A 17,902-nucleotide genomic window follows, 5' to 3' on the forward strand; every position below is an offset into this window, starting at 1 on the left:
CTCTCTCTCTCTCTCTCTCTCTCTCTCTCTCTCTCTCTCTCTCTCTCTCTCTCTCTCTCTCTCTCTCTCTCTCTCTCTCTCTCTCTCTCTCTCTCTCCGGTAGAGAGAGTAACTCATCTTCAGCACACTCCCTCATCATCCAAGCTCAGCTCATCCCCTCAACATCCAGTACTCTACATCATCATCCCCTCATCATACAGTACTCTGCATCATCATTCCTCATCATTCAACTAATACGTAGCCTCGTCGTATTAATGACTGTTCTATATGATTCAAGGATTTTTTTTCCGATTACACCCGACTTGTGGACTCTATATGGCGCTCCTATGGCAGGATTTGTGGATTTTCAAACGGAAATAAATCCCCTATCGATACAAAAATCCCTTGCGGTACTATTTTTAAATATACTTATCAAATATTGCCATAATACAAAGTAATACAATAATACAATAACTCCTATTTTTGTTGATTTGTCATAATCCTGAAAAACTAATCCATTTTTGCTCATTCAGTCGATTATCGGTGGAAAATTTGTCAATTAGTTGGTGCTTGGAAAAATTTTCGGGGGTAATTTTTCACTCAATTTACTTTCAGTAAATCCGCGCAACGGTTATTTCCGTTGGAGCGGCTGGACCAATCGTAACTTTGCGCGCCTGACACTCTCGGCGCTGATTGGTGGACAAGTCAGGTCCTCGAGGGTCACCTATTGTGTAGGTCATTAAGGAACTTGGAAGATGGCTTTCATATATTTTGTTGTTGTGTGTTTGTTTGTTTGTGGGCGTGGATGTACTCACGTGGATGTACTCACGTGGATGTACTCACATAGACAAAGTTGAACAGGGGTTGACCGTTGGTAGCCCATTACCTCGTCTTGCGAACATTCAGTAGTTAAGTAGTTTAACATTCGGTAGTTTAACATTCGGTAGTTTAACATTCAGTAATTTAACATTCAGTAGTTTAATGTATCGACTCTCAATTTGATGAATATATATGATCGTGTGATGAGTTACAGCCCTAACACTGAGACGATTAGAAATACAGTTTTTAAATAGACACTGTGAGTACCTAGCGATGATTTCGGGGCTCAACGTCCCAGCGGGCCGGTCCTCGATCAGGCCTGCTAGGTTGTGTGTGATGAACAGTTGAACAACTGTTGAACAAACTGAGGAGATGGAAGGAACATGGTGAACCAGCCCCCAGACGCATGGCATAACCCCTGAACCACGATGTGATAAAAGTTACACAACCTGAAGGCCCTCTGGGCTCACAAGACCGTTTGGGCTCACAAGACCGTTTGGGCTCACAAGACCGTTTGGGCTCACAAGACCGTTTGGTCTCACAAGGAAATTGGTGCCAATGAACTAATTAGTTACTCCCGCCAATCTTACTCCAAAGATTTTCTCGTAGAATTTTCGTATCATTGTGATTTCAGTCTGCATGGTGAAAATCTTTGGAAAATGAAACCACAATTTCAGCATAAGAGACTCGCAAATAGAGCCGATTTGTTCTTAAATCAGAAAAAATTGGAACCTACCCCCAAACCTGCCTATTACGGTCCCCTTCCCCCCATGTGTCATCATGAAACGTTGAGTGAGACTAGCCATTAGCATCTGGCCTTCAACCTCGGAAAGAGACATTCTCTCGTATACATATCTAGTCTTAGGATTAGCCGTGTCGAACCTCAGTAAATCTGACAGCTTGACAAGCCACTCTCCCCTGAATAAGCTGTCAAAATCACAGAATATTGTCATTCTGTCTCACCCATGTTCTGGGAGGCGGCAGACTGACCAATGTATTCCGGCCACCATTGTCATCTTCGGCACAGTCTCGTCTGGAAAAACCATGGACTAAAAACTTGGCATTATAATAATGACGTCATTGTGACGTCTCCTCGCACTACACTTGACGTTATTGTGACGTCTCCTTGTACTGCTCCTGCGACATGATGACAGAAGAATTAGGATAACAAGAGCACTCTCTAGTGATGACGAATATGGGGAACCAATCACAGCCCAAGAAGTAAGGGACGCTATGAAAAAGGGTGAATGTACAGCACCTGGTGAAGATGGCGTCACCTACGTCATATTCAATAGCACAACGTGTTCTCCCGTATTTGCGTCAGGTCGGTCTGGTTAAGTCTGTTTAAAAAAGAGTAGCGATGACGTAGAAGGGGCCATACGTTTCTCAGCTCTTAGACCCTACTCTTTAGATGAGGATGGTACCAGAGCTAAGAGGACTAGGCTATGAGGACAATATATTGGCGCTTACGAGGTTTCATGGTAACCTTAAAAGAGTTTGAAAGGCATCTCCTATTTCGTGTCCTACATTGTGGCTTGGTGAGCTTCAAGCCGCTGCTCCCTTGTGTGTGGGTTACATCTGACCTTTTAGAGAAGTGGTCTGGATTAAGACCCTCCAGCCTTAAAGGTCTTGATAAGACCAGTTCTGTCATGTCTGGTTATGTGTGTGTTAGCCCTGAGGTCTTCAACCGTTGCTGATGTGAGAGTTGACTTAGTTCTGGGATGATGTGTGTTGCTCTGTGTTGAACTCTGGCTAAAGTAGACATGTTCATATGGAGGTGAGGTCTCCTTCCTTGGCTACACGAGTCTACACTGCATCGCACACTGATGCAGTTAAACCACTAATTTTCTTTTCCTCCAAATATTGGTGATGGGACGGGGGTTGAAAGAATGATATCCAACCACTTGGACGGATGGGGATTGACCATCACCACCACCAGGGCCACCAGGGCCACCACCAGGGCCACCACCAGGGCCACCACCAGGGCCACCACAGGGGCCACCACCAGGGCCACCACAGGGGCCACCACCAGGGCCACCACCAGGGCCACCACCAGGGCCACCACAGGGGCCACCACCAGGGCCACCACCAGGGCCACCACCAGGGCCACCACAGGGGCCACCACCAGGGCCACCACCAGGGCCACCCTCCCAAAACAACCACAAATACCCATCCATTAACCTACCGGTTATAGTGCCCAAGGGGATAGCCATTGTTGTAAGGGTGTCCAAGAGTGTGCCAGGCACCCCAGCCTGCCTCAGGGGCCACCCCTTTACCCCCTGTCTGTCCGACCCCTCCCCCCTACCTGCCCCTAGAAACAACCAAACACCTGCCCCCCCCCCCCTGTCCCTATAGCAGCCGCCCAAAGCCGGTGTGTTTACCTTGGTGGCTCCTCCTGGCCAACGCTTCCCGTTCTCACTCACCTTCCATTTTCTGTTGCTTGTCTATTGTGTTTTTTCTACAGTTTTCATTCATGTTTTGTTTGCTGCGGTGGAGTGATTTTTTCGTCTTATTCTTTTGTTCTGTTTTCGCTATTCTCTCTCTCTCTCTCTCTCTCTCTCTCTCTCTCTCTCTCTCTCTCTCTCTCTCTCTCTCTCTCTCTCTCTCTCTCTCTCTCTCTCTCTCTCTCTCTCTCTCTCTCTCTCTCTCTCTCTCTCTCTCTCTCTCTCTCTCTCTCTCTCTCTCTCTCAGTAGATTTCGTATATATATATAACAATTATATTATACGGTGATTATCTCTCTAAACATATATCATTGTTTACTCTTATATATTCCTTGAAATGGGTTCAAAAATATACTTTGTATCTCTGTGCTTCTGCTGATACGTCACACTTGAGGGTTGGAATCCCTTACATCAGGTTTTAACTGTTCTATGCATTTTATTGCAGTTCTTACACAATATACGAACCGTACTATGTGTACGAACCACTGGATATCTGTGTGGTTTTGGTATAATCATTCCGTACATGAGACGATTCGACAAAGTTTGTTTTCTGTTTGTTAAACCATATATATGTATATATATCTTTTGGTTAGGCTAGGATGTAGGCTAGCTTAGGTTAGACTGTATTGACCTCGGTTGGGTTAGGTTAAGTTGGTTTGGGTTATGGTTAGGTTAGGTTAGGTTAGGTTAGGTAGATTTAAAAATCAGGGGCCAGATTCACGAAAGCAGTTACGCAAGCACTTACGAACGTGTACATCTTTCCTCAATCTTTAACGCCTTTGGTTACATTTATTAAACAGTTTACAAGCATGAAAACTTGCCAATCAAATGTTGTTATTGTTATAAACAGCCTCCTGGTGCTTCGCAGCTCATTAACTGTTTAATAATTGTAAACAAAGTCGCCAAAGATTGAGAAAAGATGTACAGATTCGTAAGTGCTTTCGTGAATCTGGCCCCAGTTGGCGAATCGTCTTGTGTACGATAGGACTTGTATCCGTGTGCTTTCCGTTCTATATACGATGTATCCTGTGTCTCTCTCCCCGGCACAGTGCCACCGAGCCCGGGGGCGCCGTCGACGACGCTGGAGGCACCGCTGGAGGGCCAGGAGGTGCCAGGGTCGCCCACAGTGTTCTCACAGCAGAACAACACAGAACTGAGGGCTCAGGTTGGCACCACCGCCGTCCTTCACTGCTTCGCCCACAACGTTGGAGAGAACACGGTAAGGATCATACAACGACTAGGAATGAATACAGTAAGAACACTATGAATACAGTAGAAACAGGACATGAATACAGTGAGAACACGGCATGAATACAGTAGGAACAGGACATGAATACAGTGAGAACACTGCATGAATACAGTGAGAACACGGCATGAATACAGTGAGAACACGGCATGAATACAGTGAAAACACGACATGAATACACTGAGAACACAGCATGAATACACTGAGAACACAGCATGAATACACTGAGAACACAGCATGAATTCACTGAGAACACAGCATGAATACACTGAGAACACAGCATGAATACACTGAGAACACAGCATGAATACACTGACAACACGACATGAATACACTGAGAACACGACATAAATACAGTAAGAACACTGCATGAATAGTGAGAACACGACATGAATACAGTAAGAACACAGCATGAACAAAGAGAACACGATGAAAAATACAGCGATAAAGCTGTACAAATACACGATAGAACACAATGTGGCTGTTTTATATGTATGAAAGGGGGGGGAGGGAAAGGTGTGGGTAGATATACACATGTTTCGTAGAGTTGAATATATAATTAAGTATACATACCCCCGTAGTTCTTATAGGCCAATGATTGGCTGTAACCTCGTGAAATGTATGCATATACATAGCCCCAAGAATGCCGTATTGATTAATTGATCAATATTGATCAATCTATCAATTGATAGAAGGTTTTATATTGATTGATTGATCCCCCTATGGATCTATTGCAGTATTCCCTGCATTTTTGTGTCTGTTTTCTTTCGACGTTCAAATCGTATCAAATAAAAAACTTTGTTGGTAAATGTTATAGATTTATCAATGTTTGTTTACACAGAAGTTTAGTACAGTATTTACCCGAGAGAAAGTTATAATAATCACATGAGGAAATTATTTTAATGATATAGGTCAGGTTTAGTTAGCTTAGACAAGAGGGAAAATCCCACTAACGGGCTCACCATAGCCCGTGCTACTTGGAACTTTTTGTTCCAGGTAGCGAATCTTTAACCACCACACAAACCACTAATTGAGGAGGAAGCAACAGAACAAGAAAGGAAGGGATAATTATAGGGGAGACTGGAGTAAAGGAAGGAACAACAGAAGCAGAGAATTAAAGGAGATAATTACGAGAATAAGTAAGAGGGGGGAATTCTTAGGGGTCAAGAGGTTAATGAGAGAGGGAGGGATAAAGATAGGAGAAATGGGTAATTTTAAGGGGGTGAATGGAGAAAATATAGGGATAAACAGCGAGCGGAAGGATAGACATATGGAAATGGTGAGGGAAGAAAAGGTAGACACACACCAGTTTACTAAAACAGAAGCGAAAAAGAAACCGGGAAAAAGGAGGAAACCCCACCTGCATTTAAAACTTTAACCCAAATATCACAATAACAAGGTTATCGGGAATAACCGAACTCAATTACGGGCTCACCATAGCCCGTGCTACATAGACACTTCGTTCTGAATAGCTATATCTAAAAACAACAACAGCAGGTAGATACAGAGTTACAGCCCCGCTCCTGTGCCAGGTAAGTCCACTACGGGCTCACCATAGCCCGTGCTACTTGGAACTTTTTGTTCCCAGTAGCTGAATCTTAAACAGGACACAATTTCTTTAGACACAATGATAAAGAAAGAGAAGATAGCAATAGTGAGAGGAAAAGGTTTCCTCAAACTATCGCCGTAGCTCCGTCCTCTCAAGTTCAAGGATCTGGAACTTTGTCAACTTTTGCTGTGTTGTCTTAGGTGATGGCTGATGTTAGCTTGTATCTTTTTTTGTATTCATTTCGATCGAAGACGACACCTGTTTGAACGCTTGTCGTATCAATTGATGATGGTTTAAAGGCCATGTGACCTAGTGAAGCCAATGACCTCATGCATCAATGACCTGGTGCAACAATGACCTCGTGCATCAGAGAGACTGGCTGTGATTGGCTTGCAGCAGGTCATTTGCTGGGCTGAGGTCACTTGTTAGGATGGCTGACCTTGGCGTTATGTCGACGATTGAGACTTGGAATAATTCAAGTTTTGTAAGTCCAAGTTTAGAATAGCAGCAGCACACTCCCTGTGTAGGAAGGGACACCTAAATATATTTAGTCCTGAGCATTCTGGTTGAAGAATTCGGCCCAAGACTGACAAGGAAGTCGAGAGTGCATTCCCCATGCGACAGGAAGTTACTGCGCTGACAGTGGTTTTCACCTCTTTCTCCTCCTCATGCAGGTCGGCGTTCAATCCCCCCGACCGTCCAAGTGGTTGGGCAACATTCCTTCCCAAATCCTTACCCTTCCAAGTGCTATATAGTCATAATGGCTTGGCGCTTTCTCCCCTGATAATTCCCTCTCTATCCCCCATCCTCACTTCCCTTCCCCCCCTCCCCCCATCCCAGCGCCCTCCCCCCATCCCAGCGTCCACCCCACCATCCCAGCGTCCCTCCCCATCCCAGCGTCCCAGAAATCCCAGTGTCAAGCGCCCAAACACGCTTGGAATATGAATATATAATTCTCTGAAGAGAACACTGGAGGGGGGTTGGGCACATACTAACATTCCGCTAGCCACGGTATCAAAGGGGCAACGTCAGTTCAACGTCACGAGCGTTAATTCAACGTTGATAATGCTCATTAGACGTGGGACCACTCTGCCGGTCACTGGAGGACGTTGTGTACACTGTGATATTGGTTGTCTGTTCCGGTGACCGTCTGGGCGGTAAACTGAGTTCTTCTACTCCCCCAAGCAAGACTCGAGGCCAGGCTTGACTTGTGTGAGTTTGGTCCAACAGGCTGTTGCTTGGAGCGGCCCGCAGGCCCACATATACCTGGTTGATGGGGTTCTGGGAGTTCTTCTACTCCCCCAAGCAAGACTCGAGGCCAGGCTTGACTTGTGAGAGCTTGGTCCAACAGGCTGTTGCTTGGAGCGGCCCGCAGGCCCACATATACCTGGTTGATGGGGTTCTGGGAGTTGTTATACTCCCACAAGCAAGACTCGAGGCCAGCCTTGACTTGTGAGAGCTTGGTCCAACAGGCTGTTGCTTGGAGCGGCCCGCAGGCCCACATATACCTGGTTGATGGGGTTCTGGGAGTTGTTATACTCCCACAAGCAAGACTCGAGGCCAGCCTTGACTTGTGAGAGCTTTGTCCAACAGGCTGTTGCTTGGAGCGGCCCGCAGGCCCACTAGCCGGCTTAGCAATCAACTGGCTCCTAGCTGACTGGCTGGCTAGTTAACTGGCTGAAAAGGTTGAAACCCAGGCAGTTTGTGTGTTTGTTAATGGCATAATGAGGGCAGAACTCTGACGCTAGTTTAGCAGCTGCACTCGATCACGCCCCTTGAGAGAGAGTAGGGCCACGCTGCCCATCTCTGTGGCACTCCTTGAACGAGTGCCACACCAACCTATACAAACTCCTATCACTTCAAATCTTCTCAAACCTTTTGATATACAAGTTCGATTCTATAGGTTTCGTCAAGTTTACCATTTATGCACTTCAAGTGAATTTGTTACTCATGCCAGAACGGACAGAATAACGGGGTATTAAAAGGTATTAACCCAAGTCTCCCACTAACCAATCAACGCATAGAACACGGGGGATATTTGTGTGCCACTAGTTTTTATAGTACCCCTTATTTAGTACGTTTGGGGGGGGGGCCATGGTGTGCAAAATGGGGGGGGGATTTAGTTGAGAAGATGGGTTTCTATAGCAGACGAACCATCTACACGAACTGTTACTGTGATGGTCTCTGTTATGGTCTCTGTTATGGTCTCTATGGTCTCTGTGATGGTCTCTGTTATGGTCTCTATGGTCTCTGTGATGGTCTCTGTGGTCTCATTGGTCCCTGTGATGGTCTCTGTTATGGTCTCATTGGTCTCTGTGATGGTCTCTGTTATGGTCTCTATGGTCTCTGTGATGGTCTCTGTGGTCTCATTGGTCCCTGTGATGGTCTCTGTTATGGTCTCATTGGTCTCTGTGATGGTCTCTGTTATGGTCTCTATGGTCTCTGTGATGGTCTCTGTGGTCTCATTGGTCCCTGTGATGGTCTCTGTTATGGTCTCATTGGTCTCTGTGATGGTCTCTGTTATGGTCTCTATGGTCTCTGTGATGGTCTCTGTGGTCTCATTGGTCCCTGTGATGGTCTCTGTTATGGTCTCATTGGTCTCTGTGATGGTCTCTGTTATGGTCTCTATGGTCTCTGTGATGGTCTCTGTGGTCTCATTGGTCCCTGTGATGGTCTCTGTTATGGTCTCATTGGTCTCTGTGATGGTCTCTGTTATGGTCTCTATGGTCTCTGTGATGGTCTCTGTGGTCTCATTGGTCCCTGTGATGGTCTCTGTTATGGTCTCTATGGTCTCTGTGATGGTCTCTGTTATGGTCTCTATGGTCTCTGTGATGGTCTCTGTTATGGTCTCTATGGTCTCTGTGATGGTCTCTGTGGTCTCATTGGTCCCTGTGATGGTCTCTGTTATGGTCTCATTGGTCCCTGTGATGGTCTCTGTTATGGTCTCTATGGTCTCTGTGATGGTCTCTGTTATGGTCTCTATGGTCTCTGTGATGGTCTCTGTTATGGTCTCTATGGTCTCTGTGATGGTCTCTGTTATGGTCTCTATGGTCTCTGTGATGGTCTCTGTTATGGTCTCTATGGTCTCTGTGATGGTCTCTGTTATGGTCTCTGTGATGGTCTCTGTGGTCTCATTGGTCCCTGTGATGGTCTCTGTGGTCTATATGGTCTCTGTTATGGTCTCTATAGTCTCTGTGGTCTCTATGGTCTCTGTGATCTCTGTGGCGCGTGAAGTTACTGAGAACACAGCCACTCTCCTCCACAGACAAGCCCGCACCACAGGGGCACATGTACTGACGTCACACCTCTCATTTCCACTAAAACTTCACTTCCATAGAAAGAGAAATGAGGGACATGTCAGCGGCGTCAATAATACCACTCAGCTCCCATTGACGTTCTGGGCATTTTTTTTTTTTTGTTTCCTTTTACTCGTTCATCTTTTTTCTTCAGAGCTTCGCCCACACCAGAGACCATCGGACCATTTTCTCCAATAGAGCCATTTAATTCTTAGACTTTCGCAAATTGAAATTTTTCGAACCCATGATTGTAGTTTGATCTTATTAATTCCTTGACTGAATCCTTCATGGGGTCCTGAGGAGCGCTCTCAGATCCTCCTAATCACCACCAATTTACACATTCCAGTTCTTATAGTTTTTTCGTTTGCATTATTTGATCTTAAATTTTATCATTTTTAAAACTCCCGAATGTTTTTTGCCTTGAGGTTATCTTGAGATGATTTCGGGGCTTTAGTGTCCTCGCGGCCCGGTCCTCGACCAGGCCTCCACCCCCAGGAAGCAGCTCGTGACAGCTGACTAACACCCAGGTACCTATTTTACTGCTAGGTAACAGGGGCATAGGGTGAAAGAAACACTGCCCATTGTTTCTGGCCGGCGCCTGGGATCGAACCCGGGAGCACAGGATCACAAGTCCAGTGTACTGTCCGCTCGGCCGACCGGCTTTGGCATCAGATCCTCCCTGACTGCTGGCAGAGGGGGCATTAGGGAAAGAATGAGCATCATAAAACTCTTCGCTACTTCCCTATGGATGCCAGTGGCGGCTGGCAGCATCCTCATCTGTGTGTGAACCCGACTCTCCTTACCAACTCCTGACCACATACACTCACAGTCTCTTGTTCCCACTTCACTTGGTACAATTATAAAGTGGCGCAGCCGGTCATTGCTCGCTTAAACTGTTCCCAGAGGCTCAGACCCTCTGGTGTCTTCAGATCGACGTGGTGGAAGCTCTTCGCGGACGTTCCGTTCGGTCTCTTCCTATCGTCGGAGGCTGTTGCCCTTTCCAATCCCTTTGGACATCAAAGCTAAAGGCTGCTGCTGCTGCTGCACCTTCCTTGATGGACGAGGAGGACCTCTGGAGTCTTGCCACAGTCTGATAGTTATCTCAGTCCCCCCATCCACCTTCCCCCTGTCTTCTTCTTCCATACGGGCAAGTGCTGGTAGACTACGCTGACGCAACGTTGAGTTATGGTGGAGCTTTTGTTCATTTATGGTTGATTTTATGGTGATTTATGGTTGATTGTATGTTGATTTATGGTTGATTGTATGTTGATTTATGGTTGATTTTATGGAGATTTATGGTTGATTTTATGGTGATTTATGGTTGATTCTATGTTGATTTATGGTTAATTTTATGTTGATTTATGGTTGATTCTATGTTGATTTTATGGTGATTTATGGTTGATTCTATGTTGATTTATGGTTGATTTTTTATTGATTTATGGTTGAGAGAGAGAGAGATTATGTTCCTGTTGTACACACCTGACTACGAACTAGGTCTGCACATGTGTTTCCTCTTCGTGTCTGTTTTTCGCAGACTGTTGCCCATACCTGCGCCATGCATCTACCTCACAGACCTGCTATACCCACACCTGCACCATACACCTGCCTAACACACCTACCACCACACACCTGCCTCACAGAACAGCTACATACAGTGTGGAAATACGACACGTGGCAGGGCTGCTCCGAGCCTAATTGCATATTTTATGGCTTTTTATCACGAACGATGGAGAGGAGAAGGCTAGGAGAAGAGGGACGGAGAAAAGGGAAGTAAGGAAATGGAGAAAGGATGGAGAGAATTAAGCAGAGAAAAGTAAACGCCAAGAGAGAGAGAGAGAGAGAGAGAGAGAGAGAGAGAGAGAGAGAGAGAGAGAGAGAGAGAGAGAGAGAGAGAGAGACAGAGAGAGAGCGCGAAGGGAGGAGATAGTGGAAAAAGAGCTTAGAAGAAAAGATGAAAGCAGAAAGTAAGAAGAACAAGAAAAAGACATAACAGATAAAGATATCCCACTTACTCACCTACTCACGTGTCTTGTGTCTCACCCAAGAGGTCCAGAGAGAGGCAACACAACCCAGGATAACATGTTAAAAAACCGAAGTACCTGCGCCGTTATCTCACTGTCTTGCTGGATATCTTAAAGTCTCTTGTGACTAAGTCGAGGCTTACACTCTGTGGGTCATAGTGACGATCAGTGCTCTGTTTACTGTATAACAACAAGCCTAATGTAATGATTCTAACTTTGTTTTTTGTCTCAAATAAATGTCGGGAGAATCCGATTATGCAAGAATATTCTAATATACGGGTATAATGGCCGGTGTTTCACTACATGTAAAGTTGATAACTCAATCTATTCTTGAACTCTGGCTTCCACAACAGCACTCTGGCAACAGCACGCTGCACTTGTGATCCTGTGGTCCTGGGTTCGATCCCAGGCGCCGGCGAGAAACAATGGGCAGAGTTTATTTCACCCTATGCCCCTGTTACCTAGCAGTAAAATAGGTACCTGGGTGTTAGTCAGCTGTCACGGGCTGCTTTCTGGGGGTGGAGGCCTGGTCGAGGACCGGGCCGCGGGGCACTAAAAAGCCCCGAAATCATCTCAAGATAACCTTAAGATCTCAAGATATACTAAGAACGGCGTCTTGGTCTTGTATCGAACTTTGGCTTTCACAACAGCACTCTGGCTTACTGAGAACGGGAAGAACAGGGGGAAGAGAATGGCGGGTTGGTCCCTGTAGTGTATTGGTGAGGCGGGATGGCTGGGAGTCCGCTCTTAGCGGGACTTCGAACCCTCATGACTTCGATGTTCCGCAACATAGTCCGCGAAGTCACCCCACGGGCGATGTTCTCTCAGTCTTGCGGCACTAGAGGGTGTAACTAGGATAACCTACGTCATTAGCAGTTGTCGTTATATTAACCAAACACAACACGAGAAGAAGTCGTCGTGTATTTCACAAACAAGTCTTGAAGGGCAGGCGAGGAGTCACAGTAACGTGGCTGAAGTATGTTGACCAGACCACACACTAGAAGGTGAAGGGACGACGACGTTTCGGTCCGTCCTGGACCATTCTCAAGTCGATTCGACCACACACTAGAAGGTGAAGGGACGACGACGTTTCGGTCCGTCCTGGACCATTCTCAAGTCGATTCGACCACACACTAGAAGGTGAAGGGACGACGACGTTTCGGTCCGTCCTGGACCATTCTCAAGTCGATTCGACCACACACTAGAAGGTGAAGGGACGACGACGTTTCGGTCCGTCCTGGACCATTCTCAAGTCGATTGTGATCAATCGAATCGACTTGAGAATGGTCCAGGACGGACCGAAACGTCGTCGTCCCTTCACCTTCTAGTGTGTGGTCTGGTTAACATAAGTGTTGACGTTTTTGCTGTTTCGTAGCGTCATCAGAGGAGCGAGGAAATATATATAAGCCTTTTTATCCCGTTATCGCCCTTGTGTGTTTGGGTCCAGTTAACTTCAAGTATAAATAATTACTTCATATTCGCTCTGCTTACATTTTTAAAGAGTATTTTTTTGATTAAGGTAAGGAGGAGTTGGGGGTGTGGTGGCAGGAGTTGTGGTGCGGGGGGGGGGTTGTGGTGGTTGTAGGTGGTGGTAGTTAAGAAACTACACATATACATATGAACAAATCCACAAGGGCCGTGACGAGGGTTCGAACCCTCGTCACGGCCCTTGTGGGATTTGTTCATTCGATGCATCACGCTATTGTGATTTCTGCATATACATATGTTTTAATATATAATAGAGGAAGGCCCTTGATGTGTACTCACAGTGAGTAAGTAACAACAGGAACCTTAAGAATGCAATGGTAGTTATGACTATTAAAGAAAATGCTAATCAAAGAGTATTGATTATTAATCACAGGTGACTTCAATTATTGTAGGATAGACTTGGAGACTCTCGAATGCATGGAGATATAAACTAATGGATGCAACAGCGAGAAACTTTCTAAAGACAATATGTATATATGGATCCATAAGAATGAAGGATAGATGAAGCACCTTGACTCTGAATGACTCTGAAGTTAACCTCGAACCCTTGTTAACACGAACGAGCAATCCTTTACTATCCAGCTGAAGCAGGGACGTGATCGGGAGATAGAAGATTGCTGTATCACAGCGCAAAATTATAGGAAGATTACTTTCTTTCAGAAGGACATCTAGAAAAACTCAGAAGGAACATCCCACCAGAATTTGGTTGAATTTTTCCACCAGAAATGCTTGGAAAAGTAAACAAATTGTCCTGTTCAAAGAGCGAGGACAATAATGGAGATGGGATTAGGGATACAATACATGCTATCATTCTTAAGCCTGTTACGTCTCTCTCTCTCTCTCTCTCTCTCTCTCTCTCTCTCTCTCTCTCTCTCTCTCTCTCTCTCTCTCTCTCTCTCTCTCTCTCTCTCTCTCTCTCTCTCTCTCTCTCTCTCTCTCTCCCCCACCGTCCCCATGAACATATACATCATCTCAGTGTCCATGTCCATGCCTTCTCTCTCCATCCGGAGCGTAATATCGGCTGTCCACGGGGACAAGATGGTGAATAATGGAGGGGGTATCTCCAGGGTGTGTCTCCAGGGTGTGTCTCCAGGGTGTGTCTCCAGGGTGTGTCTCCACGGGTGTGGCTCCAGGGTGTGTCTCCAGGGTGTGTCTCCAGGGTGTGTCTCCAGGGTGTGTCTCCAGGGTGTGTCTCCAGGGTGTATCTCCACGGGTGTGTCTCCAGGGTGTGTCTCCAGGGTGTGTCTCCAGGGTGTATCTCCACGGGTGTGTCTCCAGGGTGTGTCTCCAGGGTGTGTCTCCACGGGTGTGTCTCCAGGGTGTGTCTCCAGGGTGTGTCTCCAGGGTGTGTCTCCAGGGTGTGTCTCCAGGGTGTATCTCCACGGGTGTGTCTCCAGGGTGTGGCTCCAGGGTGTGTCTCCACGGGTGTGGGTCCAGGGTGTGTCTCCAGGGTGTATCTCCACGGGTGTGTCTCCAGGGTGTATCTCCACGGGTGTGGCTCCAGGGTGTGGCTCCAGGGTGTGTCTCCAGGGTGTGTCTCCAGGGTGTGTCTCCAGGGTGTGGCTCCAGGGTGTATCTCCACGGGTGTGGCTCCAGGGTGTGGCTCCAGGGTGTGTCTCCAGGGTGTGTCTCCACGGGTGTGTCTCCAGGGTGTGGCTCCAGGGTGTGTCTCCAGGGTGTATCTCCACTGGTGTGTCTCCAGGGTGTATCTCCACGGGTGTGGCTCCAGGGTGTGGCTCCAAGGTGTGTCTCCAGGGTGTGTCTCCAGGGTGTGTCTCCAGGGTGTGTCTCCAGGGTGTATCTCCACGGGTGTGTCTCCAGGGTGTGTCTCCAGGGTGTATCTCCAGGGTGTGTCTCCAGGGTGTATCTCCACGGGTGTGTCTCCAGGGTGTATCTCCACGGGTGTGTCTCCAGGGGTGTGTCTCCAGGGTGTATCTCCAGGGTGTGTCTCCAGGGTGTGTCTCCAGGGTGTGTCTCCAGGGTGTGTCTCCAGGGTGTGTCTCCAGGGTGTGTCTCCAGGGGTGTGGCTCCAGGGTGTGTCTCCAGGGTGTGTCTCCAGGGGTGTGTCTCCAGGGTGTGTCTCCAGGGGTGTGGCTCCACGGGTGTGTCTCCAGGGTGTGTCTCCACGGGTGTGGCTCCAGGGTGTGTCTCCAGGGTGTGTCTCCAGGGTGTGTCTCCAGGGTGTGTCTCCACGGGTGTGGCTCCAGGGGTGTGTCTCCAGGGTGTGGCTCCACGGGTGTGTCGGCGCCACACCCTGGAGCAGCAGGGTGGTCACAGCCACCATGTCCTCCCTCTCCTCCCACACAATCTGGGGGAATTGTGTGGGAGATTGTCGGTAATTGTTTTGGGAACACTTTGTAGCAGATGTAAAAGGGACAAGGGATGGGTGGGTAGAATAATGGGGGAGATACAGAGATGTTCAGAGAGAAAGAGAGACTGGAAGAGAGAGAGAGATAGGGAGATAGTGAGTCATGCTAGGGAATATAAATAATGTTTTAGCTTCATGTTATGTGTGTATGTGTGTGTGTGTGTGTGTGTGTGTGTGTGTGTGTGTGTGTATGTGTGTGTGTGTGTGTGTGTGTATGTGTGTGTGTGTGTGTGTGTATGTGTGTGTGTATGTGCCTCCCTGAATTAGATACATATAGTCTTATGTTCTCACTGTGTGTGTCATTTGTTAATGGGTTTTTGTCTCTTCTTTAATTTCTCTGTCATCTCATATCTGCCTTTATCTCTGTTCCTTAACCTATGCCTCGTTTTCTATGCTTCGTTCTTCCAAACTCTGCCTCTCTCTCTCTCTCTCTCTCTCTCTCTCTCTCTCTCTCTCTCTCTCTCTCTCTCTCTCTCTCTCTCTCTCTCTCTCTCTCTCTCTCTCTCTGACTCTCTCTCACTCTCTCTCTCACAGGTGTCGTGGATCAGACGGAGGGACTACCACTTACTCACCGTCGGCTCGCAGGCCTACAGCAGCGACGACAGGTTCCAGGTTCGCTACATCAAACACGAGAATGTGAGTACATACTTTTGAATTGAAGTCGATGGGGAAACTGAAGTAGATGAGGGAGGGAATTTAAGCAGATAAGGGGAACATGAAGTAGATGAGGGTAGACTGTGTTGATTGTCCTGTATACAAATAGTGCAGCTTTCTCTGAAGATGCGTGATGAAACAGGTGTTTCAACAGAGGAAGCACAGGTATTCCAACAGAGGAAGCACAGGTGTTCCAACAGAGGAAGCACAGGTGTTCCAACAGAGGAAGCACAGGTGTTCCAACAGAGGAAGCACAGGTGTTCCAACAGAGGAAGCACAGGTGTTCCAACAGAGGAAGCACAGGTGTTCCAACAGAGGAAGCACAGGTTTTCTAACAGAGGAAGCACAGGTGTTCCAACAGAGGAATCACAGGTGTTTCAACAGGAAGCACATTTTTTCCAACAGAGGAAGCACAGGTGTTTCAACAGGAAGCACAGGTTTTCCAACAGAGGAAGCACAGGTGTTCCAACAGAGGAAGCACAGGTTTTCCAACAGAGGAAGCACAGGTTTTCCAACAGAGGAAGCACAGGTGTTCCAACAGAGGAAGCACAGGTGTTCCAACAGAGGAAGCACAGGTGTTCCAACAGAGGAAGCACAGGTGTTCCAACAGAGGAAGCACAGATGTTTCAACAGGAAGCACAGGTGTTCCAACAGAGGAAGCACAGGTTTTCCAACAGAGGAAGCACAGGTGTTCCAACAGAGGAAGCACAGGTGTTCCAACAGAGGAAGCACAGGTGTTCCAACAGAGGAAGCACAGGTGTTCCAACATAGGAAGCACAGGTGTTTCAACAGAGGAAGCACAGGTGTTTCAACAAAGGAAGCACAGATATTCCAACATAGGAAGCACTGAGCACTACACCTAATATACCATCCCTCCAGCGAGACACAAAGGTATAACATCCTGAACGTGTATAGTTCAGATATATGCCGGCTTTGTTACATATTGAAAACTGTACAATCGCAGATGTTTAGAGTTGAGCCCATGAGGCATTCAGCCTCTAGTCTGGAGGGATATTAAGACCACCACAATACCTTACTGACCAACCACCAAGAATATTTTAATCCTGAACACAGGCCATACACATATATACACAGACCTGTGTATATGTGTAAACTGTGTGTATATATGTACACCAAGAAGGTGGGTATACCTCTGTTAACTTCCCCTTTGGAGCTGACCATATGTGCGGGTTTAGGCTTCTCTTGGATCTTTCCTGGGAATCAATATACTGTTGGCTCCCTTCCAGATGGCCAGTAGGTCTGTCTGGGGACTAAATATTATGGGTAACATAGTGACACTGGTTAAGTTACAGAGTTTCAGTGTGTGTGTTACTGTTAAACTGTTAGATGTGGTCACTAATTACCATCAGCGTACCGCAGAAATATATATATATATATATATATGTATGTATATATATATATATATATATATATATATATATATATATATATATATATATATATATATATATATATATATATATATATATATATATTGTTTAATAGTTGTATTGATAGTTTTTAAAATTTTTGTTGTTTTGCAATATGTAAGCATAATATGTAGATGTTGTGAGGAAAGGGTGATATAATATACATCCAGTAGATTGAGCACCCGGAGGTTCCCAGGTCTCTTCCTGTATGAGTTTGTCTCTCTCTCTCTCTCTCTCTCTCTCTCTCTCTCTCTCTCTCTCTCTCTCTCTCTCTCTCTCTCTCTCTCTCTCTCTCTCTCTCTCTCTCTCTCTCTCTCTCTCTCTATCTCTCATAACATGAATATTATGAACTGAAAAACTGTTGAAAATTCTAGAAAATACATTTCATACTTCTGGGAAATTTAAATTGGCGACGCTGAGAATCGCAATAGGAGCCAAACCTTGCTAAACGGGGGGCAATGGGGACGACCCCGACCCCGCCTATGACAGTCCCCTACCACCCAACTGTCACCCTGATAAGTTGGGTGAGGCTAGAGCATCAGGCCTCCATCCTTGGGCAGCTGACTGCATGTGTGTGTGTGTGTGTACTCGACCAGTACAAGGACTGGC

The 17,902-nt window shown here is 46.6% G+C and overlaps 1 protein-coding gene across 6 annotated transcripts in view; it reads left to right on the forward strand.

The window, feature by feature from the left end:
- Positions 1-17,902, forward strand: part of LOC123766720 (neural cell adhesion molecule 2-like) — a 421,201-nt gene that overhangs the window by 349,970 nt on the left and 53,329 nt on the right. For all 6 annotated transcript variants that reach the window (XM_069307653.1, XM_069307656.1, XM_069307655.1 and 3 more), the window contains 2 exons: positions 4,291-4,460; positions 15,744-15,845. In XM_069307653.1, coding sequence (XP_069163754.1) covers positions 4,291-4,460; positions 15,744-15,845 — 272 coding nt within the window. The remainder of the gene's footprint in view (positions 1-4,290; positions 4,461-15,743; positions 15,846-17,902) is intronic.

The sequence above is a fragment of the Procambarus clarkii genome, chromosome 60, assembly GCF_040958095.1.
Source record: "Procambarus clarkii isolate CNS0578487 chromosome 60, FALCON_Pclarkii_2.0, whole genome shotgun sequence".
NCBI lineage: Eukaryota > Metazoa > Arthropoda > Malacostraca > Decapoda > Cambaridae > Procambarus > Procambarus clarkii.